The 21,083-nt window shown below is 35.5% G+C and overlaps 1 protein-coding gene across 1 annotated transcript in view; it reads left to right on the plus strand.

The window, feature by feature from the left end:
• Positions 1-2,484: 2,484 nt before the first annotated feature.
• The window catches only part of BRDT (bromodomain testis associated), a 49,524-nt gene continuing 30,925 nt past the window's right edge, over positions 2,485-21,083 (plus strand). Inside the window, exons 1-11 of the mRNA XM_057552593.1 lie at positions 2,485-2,688; positions 3,448-3,585; positions 5,331-5,445; positions 9,482-9,651; positions 10,329-10,682; positions 13,092-13,220; positions 14,048-14,236; positions 14,853-15,019; positions 15,096-15,385; positions 15,479-15,589; positions 16,015-16,158. Of these exons, the coding sequence (XP_057408576.1) occupies positions 2,500-2,688; positions 3,448-3,585; positions 5,331-5,445; positions 9,482-9,651; positions 10,329-10,682; positions 13,092-13,220; positions 14,048-14,236; positions 14,853-15,019; positions 15,096-15,385; positions 15,479-15,589; positions 16,015-16,158 (1,996 nt within the window). The 5' untranslated portion in view covers positions 2,485-2,499. The remainder of the gene's footprint in view (positions 2,689-3,447; positions 3,586-5,330; positions 5,446-9,481; positions 9,652-10,328; positions 10,683-13,091; positions 13,221-14,047; positions 14,237-14,852; positions 15,020-15,095; positions 15,386-15,478; positions 15,590-16,014; positions 16,159-21,083) is intronic.

The following is a 21,083-nucleotide window of genomic DNA, read 5'->3' on the forward strand; positions in this document are numbered from 1 at the left end:
TGTTTCATAGTGGCGAGTGGTCTGTTCATTGTGGTGTGCAGGCTTCTCTCTAGTTGTGGCATGTGGGCTCCAGAGGGCGCGGGCACTAGAGCGCGTGGGCTTAGTTGCCCCGTGGCATGTGGGATCTCAGTTCCCCGACCAGCTATCGAACCTGCGTCCTGTGCATTGGAAGGCGGATTCTTAACCACTGCACCACCAGGGAACCCCCCTCAATGACTTTTTATTGAGTTCTAGTTCATATTTGTATAAGATGAGGAGAAAAGTGAAATGATGAGATAAAATTATAAATCATCTCCAAGTTAATTCATTTTAATGTAGTGGTTCGAAACCTGACTACACATCAGAATGTCCAGGGAACTTAAAAAAGAAACAAAACTGATTCTCAAGCTATATCTCCAGAGGTTTGAACCTAGGCATTGGTTTTTTGTTTTTTGGGTTTTTTTGGTTTTTTTGATAGGTAAGAAGTGGATTTATTTAGAGAAATACACGTTCCATAGACAGAGTGTGGTCCGTCTCAAAAGGCAAGAGGACCTTGGGAGATGGGCCATCTCAGAAGGGCATTGGTATTTTTTAAATGATCCACAACACCTCACACCCATTACAATGGCTACTATTAAACAAACAAAGTAACAGGTGTTGTGAAGATGTGGAGAAACTGGAACCCTGTAGATGGTGGGAATGTAAAACAGTGTTGCTGCTGTGGAAAACAGTATGGGATTCCTCAAAAATTAAAAATAAAATTACCATATGATCTAGCAGTTCCACTTCTGCACTCTGGGGATATATCTCTAAGTATTAAAAGCAGGGTCTTGAAGAGATATTTATACATCCATGTTTTTATAGCAGCACCATTCACAATAGCCAAGAGGTGGAAGCTACTCAAGTGTCTGTCAATGAATGAATGGGGAGACAAAATGTGTATACATATAATGGAATATTATTAAACCTTAAAATGAAGGAAATTCTTACATATGCTACAATATGGATGAACCTTGAGGACATTATGCTAAAATAGATAAGCCAGTCACAAAAAGACAAATACAGTATGATTCTACTTATGTGAGATTCCTGGAGTAGTCACATTCATAGAAACAGAAAATGGAATGGTGGTTGCCAGGGGCTGGGGAGAGGGGAGAATGAGGAGTTGTTTAATAGGTATAGTATAGAGTTTGGGTTTTGTGCGATGAAAAGGTTCGGGAGGTTAGTTGCTCAAAAATATGAATATACTTAACACTGCTGAACTGTACACTTAAAAATAGTAAATTTTACGCTGTATGTAGTTTGCCACAATTTTAAACTAAGAATCCACAAGTGATTAATATGCAGCAAGCGCTGAAAACTAACACTGCTTTAATGAAAAAAATAAAAGGTAAACTGGCTACATGTTAACACTGAAAAATGGACAATTTATTTAATAGTCATACTTTGCTGATACACTTGGTAGTACCTTTGCTCTTTTATCCTTAAAGTAATAATGTTGTCTAGGAATGTTAGATACCATCTTTCTGAAATACTAGTGAAGCTTTAAACTATTTTATTTTAGGTGTAGAAATATGCACTAAAGAGTAGCATATTAACACTTGTCATTTTTCTTCCTAATAATCTGCTTTTAAAATAAATCACTTTATTTAAATTAGCCAGAAAAATTCCTTTGCCTTTCTCCCTTCACTGATTAATAATTGTAGAATAACTATATACTCAGATAGTTATTGTTTAACCATCTCTTTAACATTCCCTGTTATTTCATTTTTACCAGGAATTTATAGACTTTTCCTGCTCAGACCTCAATTTGTGTTTAAGAAAGGCAGAAAGAAATTACTGTAAAAGATTGGAATAACTTAAATCATCCAAAATGGAGGCATACATAATGAAACAACTTTTAGTACTTACATAGAAAAAGGTTCGTATTTATTTACAAATAAATTTATCATTTGGCTTTTCTTTTTTTCTTTTTTCTTTTTTCTTTTTTTTGCTGTCCTAGTCATGATATGCTTTAAAATATGAAATCTGCTACTCTTTTTTTTTTTTTTTTTAAACTTTGGGTTTATTTATTTATTTATTTATTTTTGGCTGTGTTGGGTCTTTGCTTCTGTGCGAGGGCTCTCTCTAATTGCGGCAAGTGGGGGCCACTCCTCATCGCGGTGCATGGGCCTCTCACCATCGCGGCCTCTCTTGTTGTGGAGCACAGGCTCCAGACACGCAGGCTCAGCAATTGTGGCTCACGGGCCTAGTTGCTCCGCGGCATGTGGGATCCTCCCAGACCAGGGCTCGAACCCGTGTCCCCTGCATTAGCAGGCAGATTCTCAACCACTGCGCCACCAGGGAAGCCTGAAATCTGCTACTCTTGAAGAAAACTTTTCTGTTCCTATAAAAACCATTTTAAAGGTGCTTTGAAAATAACTGTTTTTTTGCTGTTTGTTTTCTGGTTTCTTTTTTTTTGTTTTTTAGGGCATGTACCTATAGACAACATTAGACTATAAGGACTTGAAGCAGTTGAGAATGTCTCTGCCAAGTCGACAAACAGCTATTGTTAACCCTCCACCACCAGCATATATAAATACTAAGAAAAATGGGCGATGGACAAATCAACTGCAGTATCTACAAAAAGTTGTCCTGAAGGCTTTGAGGAAGCATAATTTTTCCTGGCCTTTTCAGCAGCCTGTGGATGCTGTCAAACTAAAGTTGCCTGTGAGTGTGTCTTATAATTATGTTAGTTTAAAACAAGTAAAACCCTATAAATATCCTCTGATAGAAATAATATTATGAAATATATTTAACTTAGTAAACAAATTATTCAGCACCACTAAAGAATATCCCAACGAGTATTTTTTCCTAAAACAAAAAACTCATTTTTCTGAGCACTGAAATTCTCATTTTAGCAAGTTGTGGTAAATTGTAAGTATCAACATATGCTTTCTTGTTTATAGCATATGTCCCTTGACCTTTTGGTGTAAGGTTGTCATAAGTGTTCCCTTCTCCAAGAAGTCACTTTTGACACGTCCTGACAGATTTAGGTGTTTCACATACAGAATTCAACTTTAGGTCTTATATTAGGAATTTTTAGCCATTTGATAACAGAATGGTTAAGTAATTTGTAATATAACTAGTAAACTGTAGAGCTGGGATTGTACTCTGGATTTGTCAGACTTCATAAATTCTAGTTTCTTTTTCTTCATGCCCTTGTTATTTTCCAGGATGGTTCTACTCTTATATTATTTCGTTATTCTTTCTTTATTGGCTTTTTTTTTTTTCCTTCTCTCTGAAGAAAAATGCCATGGTAATCTACTTTGTTTCTCATCGCAAAAGGTTTTGGTTTCTATATTATCGCTTTTAATCAATTGCTCTCTCTAGTTACAGGTGTATAGCTTCTTAAATTTCTTTGTGTACCAATTGTTGTAGTGAATTCATTCTTACTACTAACATTTAGAATTTCTTCTTACACCATAGGATTATTATACCATTATAAAAAGCCCAATGGATTTAAATACAATCAAGAATCGCTTGGAACATAAATATTATGTGAAAGCTTCGGAATGTATAGAAGACTTCAATACAATGTTTTCAAATTGTTATTTATACAACAAGGTCTGTAAGCCTTATGCTATACTTGCTAATTCTTTGCTCTTACATACAGAGCAAAGAGATGTGTATAAACAAGTGTGCTGATTTCAAATTTCAAGTCTTGATTTGGGGTACATTCCATATTTTTAAAGATAATGTTTTTTACTTTATTTCCTAATTTTCATGTATCAGTATTCGTTCATTTTGCCATATTTTTTGCTGTATTTTTGTCTGAATAGCTATAATGGCTTACTGTGTTTTAAAAAATAAAATACTAATGATTGCTGGTTTCTGTGAATAAAGTGTTATCTCAAAATGTTCTCTCCTACACTTCTGCCATTTTAGTTATAATATGAATGATAAATCTTATTATACACTAATCTTGGTTAAATTTTTATGGTATGGATCTGTAGTTATAATCTAAGAAGCCAAACAAATGACATACTTATTTTTTCTTTCAATGAATTTATTTATTTATTTATTTTTGGCTGAGTTGGGTCTTTGTTGCTGGGCGCGGGCTTTCTCTAGTTGCGGTGAGTGGGGGCTACTTTTTGTTGCGGTGCGCGGGCTTCTCATTGCCATGGCTTCTCTTGTTGCGGAGCACGGGCTCTAGAGTGCAGGCTCAGTAGTTGTGGTGCACGGGCTTAGGTTGCTCCACGGCAAGAGAGATCTTCCCACACCAGGGTTTGAACCTGTGTCCCCTGCATTGGCAGGCAGATTCTTAACCACTGCACCATCAGGGAAGCCCAAATTACATACTTCTAAACTTCATACAAGTTAACTTAAAGATCAGACACATTGTGTTATATCTCAGTAGTAGTTTTGCATTTGTGTTAACGTGTTAGCCTGTATGATAATATATGTGGACACTTTGAACTTAATCTTCACTTTTGTTTTCATCCATAAAATTGGATTTGTGTATTCAGTTTTCCTCCATATAGGATTCCTGTTTGCCTAAGTACTGCATCCTTTTCAAGCTGTTCTATGCTATCTAAAAATTTTAAAACTTATATTCCATTTATTCAAAATCACTAGTGACACTGAAATGTAATAGAAATGTTGGTTTAGTTTCCAAGGTAATCATCAGTGCCACCTTATGTATAATAGATTTAAGACTATTAGCTAATATGAATTTTTTAAAAATCAGAACTAATGGTATTCTGAAAGTACCATTGGCAAATTTCATTTTAATTTAATAATTGTAAAGAGTCCTCTTACATTTAATTTTTTCAAACAAAATTCCGTAATTTTCCTGAACTACCTAACTTAGAAATAGGTGTCTGCTTTAAGCTTTGCTTTGTAATTTAGTTTTTTCTCAGTAGTCAAGTAAAGCAAGATGAAGACTTCTAAGCAGATAGTTAAGATTTAAAACTTAGCTCTACAGTGTCACTTTATTGCTTAGTTAATTGAAAATTGAATCACATCAGGTCAAACCATGAGGTACTTTTTATAGCCATGAACAAGTTTTGCTTTAACCTATTTGTAAGGTAGAAATTCTAATTTCTAATACCTTTTTGTATTAGTAGGATTGGTTGGATTTTAACCCTCTAGTGCTCAGAATGGCATCCTCAGTCCTTTTTAGAAGTTATAGGGGTAGGATGTTAGAATTTTAAATGTGAGCTGCTATACTTAATTTAGAAGCGATAAATACTGTTTAGTAAATACTGTCTAAGAGTACTATGGTACTTCACTAAGGTAGCCTGAATTATAGAAATTTGATACAGTGACCATACTGTGTAAACTTATGTTACATTTTATATAATTTCTAGCCTGGAGATGACATTGTTCTTATGGCACAAGCTCTAGAAAAGCTGTTCAAGCAGAAATTATCTCAGATGCCACAAGAAGAGCAAGTTGTGGGTGGTAAGGAAAGAATAAAGAAAGGTAAGCAAGAAAAGGTTTATGTTCTCTTTCTTTCTCTTTTTCATATATATTTGAATGTGTGTGTAAGTATAATGACTAGAATTAAATCATAAATCCCTGGGAACTCCCTGGCGGTCCAGTGGTTAAGACTTGGCACTCTCACTGCCAAGGGCCCGGGTTCGATCCCTGGTCGGGGAACTAATATCCTGCAAGCCATGCGGCATGGCCAAAAAAATTAATAAATAAAAATAAATAAATAAATAATAAATACCTGAAAGGAGGTAGACGTCTAGAAGTCCTTCTACATCTAAAATGTCCCTTTAAACAATCTGCTAAACCTTGAGCTCAAGGATGGCTATCATACAAGATTGGGAGGACTGTATAGATTATGGCCTTGGAGCAAAGTTTCCTATAGAATAGTGCCATTCACATAGTAGGCACCAAATAATTCATAGTTGCTATTACTATTTTAGTGGATCATGTATCTGTGCTATACTAATTAAAAGGGCCAAAATTGCCAGCTTTTCTCTGTATCAGAAGATCCCATAGCTAAGAATGAAGTGTTGCTGTTGGGTCTGAAGATTCTCTTTTTCTAGCTCTGAACTCAGAACTTTAGCGGGAGATGTTTTACAGCTAATAATTCTAATATTTAAATATGAAGTTATAAAATTAATCTTAAGTATTCAGATTGGTTTATTGTAGAGGTTAATCAAGATTGTCATACGTCAAATGTTGGTTTATCTTTGGGTCACTGAAGCTGTAAACCTTGGTCAAGTTCCTTAATCATTCCATGTTAGTTTCCTCATCTATAATATCTGGAAAATATTTAGCTTTCATGGTTGTAAATTTTTGTAAAGTATATGTTAAGTGGCTGGGACATATGAGACTTGTACTAATTCAGGTGATGGTTGAGGTTGTTTTATTGATAGTATGATGTACTTTTTTGCTGGTTGTTAATAGATCTTTAGGATGGGTCATGACTTATAGCTTGCTTTCCATCCATCCTGTGAGATACTCGCTATTTAATAAAGTTTTTATTTTATTATTTTTGGAGAAGATTGATCGTAAGTCTACAATATGAGCATAGGTTTCCACAAGAGGTTTAAAATAAGCACTTGTGAGGCAAAAAACACATAGATCAGTATGTTACTTAAATTGTTAAAACAAGGTGATAATTATTGCTGACTTAAAATATTATCTCTAGCAAGGTGAAAATTACTTACCTTTAGAATGTTTTCCTTTAAAACAACACTTTAACAGTTTCTTGATGGTTAAGTTGTAGCTACTTATTTCAGGTGCTCAGGTTATTGCTAAAAGCATAGGTTTCCCTTAGATGAAAGTTCTTTGACTTTGTTTTTCTGTCAGTACCTACTTGGATGTTTGTCCCTATAAGGCACGTACTTTGGGACTACAAAAAAGTATAACCACCCTAACTCTCAATTTAAATTTACATTTAAGTTAGAAATAAAACTTCTTAAAATAATGCAATGCATTACAATAAGTGTCAGGTGAAATTACACGTGGTGTGTGCTATGGTTCAAGAGTGAGAAATTGACTTGCACTGGAAAAGCTGGGAAAGGCTTTAGAGGTGATAGAACTTCAGTTTGGCCTGGACAGATAGGTAGGATTTTGCTTTGGTGTGAAGGTCTATGTTTCCAAGTAACTTTTAGTAGGAGCTTTCTACTGCCTAAGTCATGTCATTTTTTATGCACAGTGGTAGGGAAACTGCCATGTGACAGTAGCTAGTCTAAATAATGTGGTTACATGTTGATACTTTATGGCAAAGAAAAAAAATTTTTTAAGTAGTACTTTGAATTGAATTGGTGTTGACTTACTGATTGAACAAATATTTGGGTACCTCTTTTGTCCCAGAACACTGTTCTGTATTCTTGGGATATATCAATGAACAAAACAAAAACTTTTGCCATCTCGGAGTTTACATTCTAGTAGTGAAAGAGAGACATACATGATAGGTTCAAACTAGGCCTCATTGAGAAGTTAAGATTTGAACAAAGAACATTCCAGGCAGAGGGGTCAGCTAGGGCAAAGGCCTTTTCCCTTCCATCACTTTTGGCCATTGCCTTCATTTATGACCTGGATCTTGCTTCCCTCCTTACCTTCTTAAGGATTTTATTCCTTTGCTTATCCCCTTTGCTTCCTGCGTCATTAATCTTTCATTCTCTATCAGGATAGTTTTAATATACTATAAACATGCTCTAGTATCTCATCTTTAAAACTCACCTTTTCTGTATATCCTTCTAGCCACTGTTCTGTTTTTTGCTTTCCTCTTACATACTCATGAACTCACTTCAGTATAGGTTCTAGTCTTACTACATCACTAGAAAGGTTCTTGTCAGTAGTCTTTATGTTGCTAAATTTAAGTAATATTTTTCTGTTCTCATTTCTTGATCCCTATCAGTTGCTTTAGAAGGCTACTGTCTCTTGAAATGCCTTTATTTCTTGGTGCACACTAGTTGTGAGGGTTTGCTTCCCATTCTATAGTCTTCTTGGCCTTATCATCCTCTTCTACTCAATCTCTAAATATTGAGGTATTTTTTAGGGCTTGATATTAGATATTTTCGTAAAGTCCATCTGTGTTCTGTTAACTCCCAGATTTATAGAATTTGGAGAGTCAGGGATGCTATATGTTATATGTCAAATATGATAATGACATGGAAAAAATAAGAGAACTAAAGAGTAGTGGAATAGAGAGGGTTGCTTTATACAGGGTGGCTTGAGAAGGTGACATTTGAGTAAAGCCTGAAGGGAGTGTTGAAGTGAGCCATGAGGCTGTCTCCTGCCAGGCAGAGCAAATAGTCTGCTTATGGTTACCAAACTTGAGGACAGCAGGCCAGTAGTCTGGAGTGAAATAAGTGAGGGGAAGAGTGATAGAAAGTGAGGTTGGAAGGAGCGCAGAGGTAGGGGGAAAAAGTAGAGAGGTCATATGGTTCCTTACAAGCCATTGTGAGGACTTTGGCTTTTACTTGGAGAGAAGATTAGAAACCACTGGACATTGAGCAGAAGTGTCATGATCTTATTTGAATTTTAAAAGATCCCTTTGCTTGCTGTTTTGAGAATAGACTATAGGATGTAAAAAGCAGAAGGAAAGAAGGCCTTGTAGGATGCTACTGCAGTAATTCAGGGTCATTACCACCTATAATAATAGTTGGATTCTGGATAAGAAGATAGAGCAAAAAAGTTTGCTAATGGATTGGAAATTGGGTTTGAGAGAGAGTGGAGTCACAGATGACTCCAAAGTTTTTGGCCTGGGCAATTAGAAGAATAGAGTTGCCTAGATGGAAGGATGGGCTTTTGAAATACGGTCATCCCTCAGAATCCACAAGGGACTGGCTCCAGGACCCATCCTGGATACCAAAATCTTCGGATGCTCGAGTTCTTTATATAAAATGGCATACTACAGTGGTCCCCCATATCCGTGGGTTGCCTCTGAGTGTTGTATCCAAGGTTGGTTGAATCCGCAGATGTGGAACTTATGGATACTGAGTGCTGACTGTAATAGATTTCAAGGTGATGTGATCCAAATGTCTCCAGTCCTAGCGCTGTCTGGGAACATATAGGGCAAAAGAACATGCACAAATGTTCCTTTGATAAGAGAATTATGTTCACATGTGTTGTTCTTTGTTAGCCAGTGATGGACTATCTGAAACAAATGTCCTAGGATATTTATGCAGAGCATTCTGAAGACCTCACGTAGTACCATATAGTTATCACCAGGGTGTCTGAAATTTTTGCTCGGGTTTACAGCAACCTGAAGCTAAAATCACAGAGCTCTGTTAGTCTGAGTTTGAGCCATGCACCTTTTTGAATAAAATTGATAAACCTACCATTAATATAACAGGTTTTGAAGTCTCCAGTATTATATCTAAATCAGTCTAACACTGTCAGCAAGTATGTGTGGGAGGGTTTCAAAGGGGAATGGGAGTGTAAACTGTGTTTATATTTTTAAAAGCTGAACTAAATGTATTAAAATAGAATGCTAAAAGAAAAATAGTTTTATGTTTTACTCAGATACTGACTCTGGTTCACACTTTACTAGATACTCAACAGAATGTAGCCATTTCTGTTAAAGAAAAACAATCCCTCAAAGCACTGGAAAAAATACTTAAGCAGCAAGCAATTCCCTCTGTATTTCCTGAAACATTTATTTCTCCTTCAAACATGGCACAAAGTGCTCTACTGAACTCTGCCTCACAAACAGGCACCCAAGTAAGTTTACTGTAGCATTAAAATGTTTCAGTGTAAGTTTGTTATGATGTCTGTACCTTTTTTTTTTTAACATCTTTATTGGAGTATAATTGCTTTACAGTGGTGTGTTAGTTTATACCTTTTTTTAAGTTGATAAGAAAATTGATCTTCAGCATACAGCAGTCAATCTTCTTGTCTGTGTACATTTTGTGAACAGAGACCTGGGAGGCAAACCAAAGTTTAGAGATTTCTTAGGTAGAATTTGAACTGATTTAGTATCTTTGTAGTATTAATATCAGTTGTCCAACTACTTTTTTTTTTCTTTTTTGGGTGATATAACTTTTATTGGCTCACAGCTTGGTGGGTTGATAATTTTCTTTTTTGAAATTGTATACCCTAGCTGGTTTCAGGTATTCAGAAACTGTTTTTGATATAACCATGACTTTTTCCCCCCATCTTTCATTGGTCTCAAAGGTTTGTACCAGACAGTTCTTTGGGATGTGGGAAGGAAATATCTGAACTATTTATTTTACCTATGGAAGAAAAATTAACCTTTACTAATATTTAATACATGGAAGACTTAGTGCTAAATATCATTTCCTTTTTTTAACTGATAAGGGTAATGATCAAAGTATGAAAACTGTTGCTCTGAATGTCACCTTATATATAGTTTTTGTTTTTAAATTGTTTTGTTTTATGTTACAAAGGATGTGAAGAGGAAAGCAGATACAACAACTCCTACAGCTTCAGTAGTTAAAGCAAGTGGTGAATCTTCCCCAACACTTACAGAAAAAAAATCAGGGAAAATGCCACCTATAAAAGAAAATGTTCTGACAAATGTTTTGACGGATTCTCAACAACAATATAAAGTTGTAAAGAATGTTAAAGTAACCGAACAATTAAGGCACTGTAATGAGATTCTTAAAGAAATGCTTGCAAAGAAACACTTGTCATATGCATGGCCCTTTTATAATCCTGTTGACGTTAATGCTTTGGGACTCCATAACTACTATGATATTGTGAAAAATCCAATGGATCTTGGAACCATCAAGGTAAATGTTGTGTTAATAGGAGGAACTTCTTTTCTTGATTATAAAAGTAATCTTGTCATCATAAATTTAAAATTCAGAAAAGGATAAAAGAAAAAATCACCAGTAGTCATACCACCTGAAGTAAATCATGGGAACATTTTAAAGTGCATCTTTTTATTTTCTTCAGTTCAAACACATTCATGGTTATTTACCACAATGTTTGAGTTACAGTATGTAATACAACTCTGTACCCTGAATTTTCACTTTGTAGATATTTTCTTGTTATATATTAAAAGTATTTTTAATTTGCATAATTATAATACAGAAAAGGTTTTTTTGCCAAGGCATTTATGTGGTTTCTAATCCTCTCTGCATTTTTTGGTCTTCTGCCAGATTGGTAAGTTTTCTTTATTGCTGATTTGGAAGCTTTAAATTATTGGAAAAATTTAATTATGTATATTCATTTTAAGGGAAACTACTAAAAGAGTAGAACTGTAGCATTTTCAAAATGATGCATTATCTCTGTGTTCCTCCTGAATGACTACTCATTGTACTTCGTGTTCTTTATTATTGTCTAGAAGTTTGGTTCTTTTAAACACAGTTTTGTTTTACTATTTCATCATCAACATTGTTTATTAACATGTTACTAATTTTTGTGCTCACCCTCATTTCTTGCTTCTTACTCTTTCCCCTCTTAGTTTGTTTTTCTTTTTGCTGAAGTGCCGACATCAGTGGTTCTTCCATGAGCATTTATAGGTAGTAAACTCTTAATAGTCTTATCTCTGAAAGTGTCTGTATTTTGTCTTTATTCTTGAATGGTTCTTTAACTGACTATGGAATTCTAGAATGACCAGTTATTTTCCCTCAGCCCTAGGACAATATCCTTTGGCATTTATTGTTGCTGCTAGGAAGTCTGCTGTCAGTCTACTTGTCATCCCTTTGTAGGCAGTCTGTCTTTCCTCTCGCTGGTTGTGCATTTAATTTTATTCATCTTGATTGGAAATTAGCACTTTCAAACTGAAGCTCATGTTTTAAGTTCTAAAAAAATTTTAAGCATTATCTCTTCAAAATATGCTTTTCTACTTTCCCCTAATACTTACATGAGAGGTCATGAAACAATACCTGAAATAGGTAAACCTGAGCTGAGTCTTAAAGGATAAGTAAGACTTAGTAAGTTATAGCATCGGTCCCCAACCTTTTTGGCACCAGGGACTGGTTTCGTGGAAGACAGTTTTTCCATGGACGGGTCGGTGGGGGCATGGTTCAGGCGGTAATGCGAGCGATGGGGAGGAGCAGATGAAGCTTTGCTTGCTCACCTGCCATTCACCTCCTGCTGTGCGGCCTGGTTCCTGACAGGCCTGGGGGTTGGGGACCCCTGAGTTATAGGACATTCCAGGCAGGGGGAGCAACTTGGAAGGCCCTCAGATCATAAAAACATCCAGAATACAATATTTAAGCCAACATGAGACACACAATATGAAGCAATGAGTAGGGGAAAATGAGACTGGAAGGAAACTGGGGCTTGAACATGAAAGACCCTCATTGTAGGGGCCTAGAGCTGGCATTAAACATGAGGATTATGTCCTCATATTTGATTCCTACAGTAACTTCTGTAGCAGCAATGTGGAGACTGGGTTATTTAGGAGGCTATTATAGAATTCCAGGGATAAGAAGATAGTGACTTTATTTAATTTAGTTCTCTGAAATTATTCCCAGTTGCCAGTGATCTGAGTGGTAGAAAATTATGTTTCTTGTTTTAGTTTTGTGTTTCTTTAATTACAAATGATGTCTGGCATGCTGTATTTGTTTATTGGCCTTTTGTATTTATTCATGGATTGTCTGTTAATATACACTTGTTTTGCCCAGCAGTCTATAGGATTTTCTTGACTGCTCATTTTTCTTTTTATAGTGGCTGCCTCACTGGCTACTCTGCGTCCTCACTTCTATCCACTTTATATGCAGCTGCCTAAAAATGTAACCCATCCTGATATTTCTCTTCTGTTCAATTTTTAATGTCTTTTCATTCCCAGGAGAATTTTAATACAGTATAAACCTTTCATTTAGATGTTCAAGGCTCATTTAAGGAGTTTATTTATTCATTGTTTTCCTACAATCAAACTGGTCTATCCAAGATTATCTGGAAACACTGTTTTTTTCCTGGTTTTGTTCCTGTTCTCTTCTTTACTTGAAACACCCTCCTTTGTCTCTACTTGTCAAAATTCACTGGATTTTTTCAAAGTCTAAAAATACAAAACAAATGTAGCAGAATTTAAATGTTTGTCAAATCTGGATGGTGGGTATCTGGTTTTGGTATTATCTATTATTCCTCTGTATGTTTGAATTATTTCATAATATAAACACTTAACATAGGTGCTCAAATAATTATTGAACTATATTGTTGATGAATCCTGTAATTTTTCCTTAATTTAGGCAAAAATGGATAACCAAGAATATAAAAATGCGTATGAATTTGCTGCAGATGTTAGATTAATGTTCATGAATTGCTACAAATACAATCCTCCAGATCATGAAGTAGTTACAATGGCAAGAATGCTTCAGGTGAGTTTTTACTTGTGCTCTGAAAGTGAGTTTTCTCTGAACATAGTTTAAAAATTTTAGAACCATAACTCAAGAGATAAAGAATACGCCCCCCACCCCCGCCAAGTAATAAAGCATAATTTATACTCTTAAAATTGTGGGGGTTGTTTGTTTTCTGAGGCATAGCATCCATTCATAGTAAATCTGTTAATGAAGCTGCCCTGCATATAGAAGGTACTGGGGAAATAGTAGTGAAGAGAGGACAGTAGGTATCTGAGAGAGGGTTGACTGGAGTCAGTGTTCCACTGAAGGGAAGGCTCAAGGACTTTTGAGGCTAAGCCATTGGGAGGTAGTAGAATGATGCACCAGCCACAGGGCAGGAGATCTTAAAAGGACTTCCCCTATATAATCTGAGAGGTCTGTCTTACCTGGAAAAATGGAGAAAAGTTGCTAAGGTTGGTAGGCAGGGAAGCATGAGTCTTATTATATTTCTGGTAAATCTTTTTTTCCTCCAGTTTTATAGGGATATAATTGACATAGTATTAATTTAAGGTATACGACATTATGATATATGTATGTATGGTGAAATGAGTACCACAAGGAAAAATAGAATTCTCATCAAAATATGACACTGAGGGAATTCCCTGGCGGTCCGGTGGTTAGGACTCTGTGCTTTCACTGTCGAGGGGCCGAGTTCAGTCCTGGTCGGGTAACTGGGATCCAGCAAGCCGCAAGGTGCAGACAGAAAAAAAAAAAAAGACACTGTAATGTACCTTTTCTTAAAAGGTGTTATTGCTGCATTAAATCAGAAACGCAGAAGACCTTAACAGTCTGATTTTCCATTATAGGAGGTTTTCGAAATGCACTTTGCAAAGATCCCAGATGAACCTGTTGAGAGTATGCCTGTATGTTACATCAAAACAGATACCACAGAAACCCTTGGTAGAGAAAGGAGTAGTGAAGCTTCCTCTGCAGATAACTATTCTGGTGATTCTGAAGATGAACAAGCTCAGAGTCTTGAAAAGCTTCAGGAGCAGGTGGTAGTTTATATTGATACAAAGATTTTATATTCTTTCTATGAGTTGCTGCTGCTGCTGATCTATTATAAAATCCTATTTGTAGATTAAAAGCTGTTATATTTAGATCACATATTAACTGTGACTTTATTTACTTATTGGCACATTTTTTATGTTTAATAGTCTTTTCCTACTCAAAAGTCTACACATCTTAAAATTCTGTTATTTATATTCCTAATCACAATTAGTTGATTCTCATTGAAACAATTTATATGACATAACCTGGATAGTTTATGGATGAGATCTTTATTTAACATTTGTTACCTTTTGTGATAAAACGTTAACCTGCTTTGAGCTCAATCCTGAAAAATCAATGATTTAAGACTTAAGACTGCCTGGAAAAATTAATGATTCTTGGTCTGTTTTTAGATGAATATTTAAGTTTATGGGTTGAGTACATGGTAGTCTTTGAAATTTAACATACGCCTTTCAAAATAATGAATTTGTGAAATGAAATATCAACCTGAAGGAAATGAATTTCACAAAGGATACTGTTGACTTTTGAGTGCCTTCATTTTTTTCTACCGTCTTTAATTATTTAGAGCCATGAATGTTTAAAGAATTTTTCCTTTATCAGCTTAAAGCTGTTCATCAACAGCTACAGGTTCTGTCCCAAGTACCTTTTGATAAGCTAAAGAGAAAGAATGAGAAGTCTAAAAGGGAAAAGAAAAAAGAAAAGATTGATAACAGAGATGAAAGTCCAAGGAAAAAGTTTAAGCAAATAAAGGAAAAGCCCAAGTGCAAGTAAGTATCTTTAATGATGCCTTATTAAAATAACATTATCTAAAATACATTTGATTAAATTTAACTTTTGTTACAGTCAGCCAAAGAAGGGGAAACAACAGGTCTTCACTGCGAAATCTGAAGATAAAGATAATGCTAAACCTATGAACTATGATGAGAAAAGACAGTTAAGCTTGGATATAAACAAACTCCCTGGAGATAAACTTGGGCAAGTCCTTCATATAATACAGTCCAGAGAGCCTTCACTGAGAAATTCCAACCCTGATGAGATAGAGATAGACTTTGAAACACTGAAAGCATCAACACTGAGAGAACTGGAAAAATATGTTGCTGCATGTCTAAGAAAAAGACCACTAAAATTTCATGGTATGTATTTCTTTATATTAGTAGAAATCAGTCTGGTATTTGTGTTAGTTTTTGGTTGTACTCACTCTTTTTTTTTTCTCCTAAATCACCCAGGTAAGAGAATAATGAAGTCCAAAGAAGAACTTCATTCACAGAAAAAACAAGAATTGGAAAAGCGGTTACAGGATATCAATCAGTTAAATTCTAGAAAACATCAAACAAAACGTAGGTAGCGGTTTTTAAAATGTTCCTGTAACTATTTAATGTCGGCTATTTTTTAAAAAAATACATTTATTTATTTATTTATTTTTGGCTGCATTGGGTCTTTGTTGCTGCACACAGGCTTTCTCTAGTTGCGGCGAGCGGGGGCTACTCTTCGTTGCGGTGCGTTCGCTTCTCATTGCGGTGGCTTCTCTTGCTGCGGAGCACGGGCTCTAGGTGCATGGGCTTCAGAAGTTGTGGCTCGCGGACTCTAGAGCACAGGCTCAGTAGTTGTGGCACACAGGCTTAGGTGCTTCACGGCGTGTGGGATCTTCCCAGACCAGGACTCAAACCCGTGTCCCCTGCACTGGCAGGTGGATTTCTAACCACTGCACCAGCAGGGAAGTGCCTAATGTCTGCCATTTTTAATGTCTTTTCGTATTTTGTAGCTGAGAAAACTCAATTATCCAAGGCCATTGGAAGTGGTTCCCGACTGAGTGAAAGCAGCAGCAGTAGCAGCAGCAGTAGCTCATCAGAGTCTGAAAGTAGTAGCAGTGATTCAAGTTCTTCAGACAGCAGTGATTCCGAATCAGGTTAGCTGTCCCCTTAAGTATACCTCTGCTTGTGGGAAGATATTTTTCTTGTAATATTGGACTTATCGTTTGAAGAAATGTTTGTTACTTACCCAGAATCTATGGTTTGGATGGCACACTTATTATTTAATTGCATGTTGACAATCTGAACTATTTTCCTTAAAAGAGATACTGTGTAAAGTGAAACTTCATATTATATCTATGTGACTTACAGGCTTGTAATGTTGAAAATAATTTACTAAAGGTGGGATAGTCTGATACATAATATCAGATCCTAATACCAAAAAATATCACAGAATAAAATGCTGATCTTCACTTCTTTTAATAAAAGATTATTTGAGGACACCTTTCACTTTATTCTCTGATATATCAAATCACTGTAGTGTTGCAAAGTGTGCTGTGTTGTGACAATGTATTCTGAATTGAATAATCATTTTGAATTAAGAAACCAGTCATCCCAGAAAACGTGTAAAGCAGATTTTTTTCACTTCAGTGTTTTCTTCACTGTAGATTATCGTCCATTTATAGAAAAATGTACTTTAAATTCAGATTCTCAGTTATGCTAAAGTACCATGTTACCTTATATAGTTTATCATCAACTATATCAAGCTTAAGGCATTCGTGTTTCCTTTGTACTCTTTCACTGATGGTTGTGTAGTTGACAGGTAATCGCTGCCCCAGGATGCAGACTTGGCAGAGGCATTCCATCATTGTTCACCAAAAGGCACATTCAAATACAGGGCACTTCCGGGCCTAAAATTTTGCTTTATTTTAAATGAGACATTTCTTGTTTGTCATGAAATTCAGCTCTCTTTAAAACATCCCACACAGAATATTGTCACATTAGGAATTCTTACCATTTGTAAGAATATCCCTCTTATTTCAGTCAGGTAGTAAGGGTCTGCTGCCTTGCAGTACATTGTTTCACTTTTGGTTCTCTTTAATTTGTGGTGCTGATGTCTGCATTTTGTTTTTACATTTCTGAAGTATATAGTGGTAAACATTTTTGTCAGAATAAACAGAAGTTTTACTTTTGTTGAAATTTGTCACACTAGAAAATTTTTAAATTAATTTAGGACTCAGATTATACATTATTTTCTTATAGTTGACTTTTTAAGCATAAAAAAGTACTGAAAAAACTCTAAGTTGCATTTAGTATTTTAAATTGTGACTAGCATTTGTAATTTCATCTAATAAAGAATTTATGGCCTAATAAGTTAGAGCACTTTGTCTTTTATTTGTAGAATAAAACTCTTATTAAATTATCTAATTATATGTTGACTACTGATCAATAAATACCTTGAGTATTAGCAGAAAAGTACCGCAGAGTGCTTCAATGAAGTACCTTAATTTTAATTTGAATTATCAGTTTCTAATAGAATCTTCCAATATGTTGCTTGAAGGAAAGAATGTTTTTCATCTATTGTGTTCTTAAAATAGTGTAATATATATTATGTTTTCCTAACTTTCTAGCAGAATAACTCAGTCTCAGAATTCTGATTTTAAAACACTATTTAATTTTTATTTCATGACTATTTTATTTTATTTTATTCTTGTTTGATGTCATCTTTTCCAAGTAACTGGGGATGTTTTTAAAAAGACTTAAAATCAAGGTCGCAAATTTTTATATTTCAATCTACTTTATGGATAATGTATAGGTTTGTGACACTAAGGTCAGTTTGTCTACTAATATGATAGGACAGTATGAGTTATCACTTATCTTTGAAATTTTCATTGTTTTATGAACCAACTGTGTACTTCATTGGAAAAACACTGTATATGTAGGTTAGGAGTTGCAAATGCAATGCTTACCTTAACAGGGAAAGAACAATTATCTCTTTGCTTAATAAAATAAATTAGTAAATGAAGCAATAGGACCTTTTCTCCTGTTAACTTCAGTTGTACCCTTTAAAATACTTGTAAGGCTCTTGATTTCTAGTGTGTAAGCTAACAGCATTTTTTTAACTTTCCTGAGAACAACAAAAACTATAAGTAGAAGGACTGTAAATTGTGAAAAATAATTAATTCAGACTATATCAATAGCTATACTAATTGTAAAAATAAGCAAAGCATCTACCATTCTTAATTATGCACATGACGTTATCAAGAAGCAGATGACAAATCCCAAGTCTAAGTTTCAGGGTGAGGGGAAATGGGGCTGTGGAGAAAATATAATTTGTGAAAATTAGATATATTAGCAAAAACTTTGTTATATAAGTAAAAATTAACTGAAAATGTAAATAAGATTTTGTAACTTTAAAATTTATTACGATTTGTCAAGAGCTGAAACTTAAAATAGGAATATCTTGATTATCAGAACTCTGGTTTTGTTTTGGTTTTTTTTTATAGTAATCTTTTATTTATTTATTTATTTATTATATTTATTTTTGGCTGTGTTGGGTCTTCGTTTCTGTGCGAGGGCTTCCTCTAGTTGCGGCAAGCAGGGGCCACTCTTCATCGCAGTGCGCAGGCCTCTTCACTATCGCGGCCTCTCTTGTTGCGGAGCACAGGCTCCAGACGCACAGGCTCAGTAGTTGTGGCTCACGGGCCTAGTTTCCCCGCGGCATGTGGGATCTTCCCAGACCAGGGCTCTAACCCGTGTCCCCTGCATTAGCAGGCAGATTCTTAACCACTGCGCCACCAGGGAAGCCCAGAACTCTGGTTAAATAAGAGTTTTGATTATTCAAAATAGGACATATGCATATAATTTCATTTCCCCAAAATTTTAATAGTGGAATCTTTTCTGAAAGCTTCTGTGAGAAATTCTTTTCTGATAGAAGGATATTGATCTTGAGTAATTTTTTCTTAATCTATTTTTTAATACCTATCTTCCTGGATTTTTGTAGCAACTTGAGACTGTATGCAGTTTTCTTAACCAAGTCACAATCTTTTATAATTTCTGTTATCAAGGACAGCTCTCTAAATTAACTTTTCAAAATTCTTTAATAGTATTGACTCTTAAGGTTCTTCTATAGTTTCCTTGTATTATGAGTTGCTCTCTTTACTGCAATATTATTCTGTTTAGGTATGTTGAAATGTTTTAAGGGTGACATCTGTGAAAAACATTTAAATGTTATAAATAGTGTTAGAGCTGGTTACACATTAATTATTATGTTCTGTGTAATCTTAAACCTTATTTTATGCATGTTTGAAAAATATGGAGTAATTCTGCTTCATTAATTGGGATTAATTAAATGGCAGGGGAGTAAGTACCAAGGAAAGATTTATTTTAAAATTTCTTTAGTTATAATTTCAAACAAGATACTAAATCAGTTCCAAGATAGACTTGTAATGAAATCCCAAGTCTTTGAAAAATATAAGCAAGAAATCTGTGGGCTAGAAGCAGTACTTAATTGCAAATTTCAATGTGATTCGATTTTGCCGTTTAAATTATCTTCTTGAGTTACATTGGCATATGCATATTGTCACGTGCCAAGAAGTCAAGAACAATGATTGGGAATTCCCTGGCAGTCCAGTGGTTAGACCTCTGCGCTTTCACTGCCAAGGGCCTGGGTTCGACCCCTGGTTGGGGAACTAAGATCCCACAAGCCGTGAGGCGCAGCTGAATAAATAAATAAATAAATAGATAGATAGATAAATAAATAAAATAAAATCCTATCTAAAAAAAAGAACAGAACAGTCAGCTCTACCCACCACCAGAGCCTCCCATCAAGCCTCTTAGATAGCCTCAACCACCAGAGGGCAGACAGCAGAAGCAAGATAAACTACAGTCCTGCAGCCTGTGGAACAAAAACCATTCACAGAAAGATAGACAAGATGAAAAGGCAGAGGGCTATATACCAGATGAAGGAACAAGATAAAACCCCAGAAAAACACCTAAATGAAGTGGAGACAGGCAACCTTCCAGAAAAAGAATTCAGAATAATGATAGTGAAGATGATCCAGGACCTCGGAATAAGAATGGAGGCAAAGATCGAGAAGATGCAAGAAATGATTAACAAAGACCTAGAAGAATTAAAGAACAAACAGAGATGAACAATACAATAACTGAAATGAAAACTACACTAGAAGGAATCAATAGCAGAATAACTGAGGCAGAAGAACGGATAAGTGACCTGGAAGACAGAATGGTGGAATTCACTGCTGTGGAACAGACAAAAGAAAAAAGAATGAAAAGAAATGAAGACAGCCTAAGAGACCTCTGGGACAACATTAAACACAACAACATTCGCATTATAGGGGTCCCAGAAGGAGAAGAGAGAGAGAAAGGACCAGAGAAAATATTTGAAGAGATTATAGTCGAAAACTTCCCTAACAGGGGAAAGGAAATAGCCACCCAAGTCCAGGAAGCGCAGAGAGTCCCATACAGGATAAACCCAAGGAGAAACACGCCGAGACACATAGTAATCAAATTGGCAAAAATTAAAGACAAAGAAAAATTATTGAAAGCAGCAAGGGCAAAACGACAAATAACATACAAGGGAACTCCCATAAAGTTAACAGCTGATTTCTCAGCAGAAACTCTACAAGCCAGAAGGGAGTGGCATGATATACTTAAAGTGATGAAAGGGAAGAACCTACAACCAAGATTACTCTACCCGGCAAGGATCTCATTTAGATTTGATGGAGAAATCAAAAGCTTTACACACAAGCAAAAGCTAAGAGAATTCAGCACCACCAAACCAGCTCTACAACAAATGCTAAAGGAACTTCTCTAAGTGGGAAACACAAGAGAAGAAAAGGACCTACAAAAACAAACCCAAAACAATTCAGAAAATGGTCATAGGAACATACATATCGATAATTACCTTAAACGTGAATGGATTAAACGCTCCAACCAAAAGATACAGGCTTGCTGAATGGATACAAAAACAAGACCCATCTATATGCTGTCTACAAGAGACCCACTTCAGACCTAGGGACACATACAGACTGAAAGTGAGGGGATGGAAAAAGATATTCCA

The sequence above is a fragment of the Balaenoptera acutorostrata genome, chromosome 1 (genome assembly GCF_949987535.1).
Source record: "Balaenoptera acutorostrata chromosome 1, mBalAcu1.1, whole genome shotgun sequence".
NCBI lineage: Eukaryota > Metazoa > Chordata > Mammalia > Artiodactyla > Balaenopteridae > Balaenoptera > Balaenoptera acutorostrata.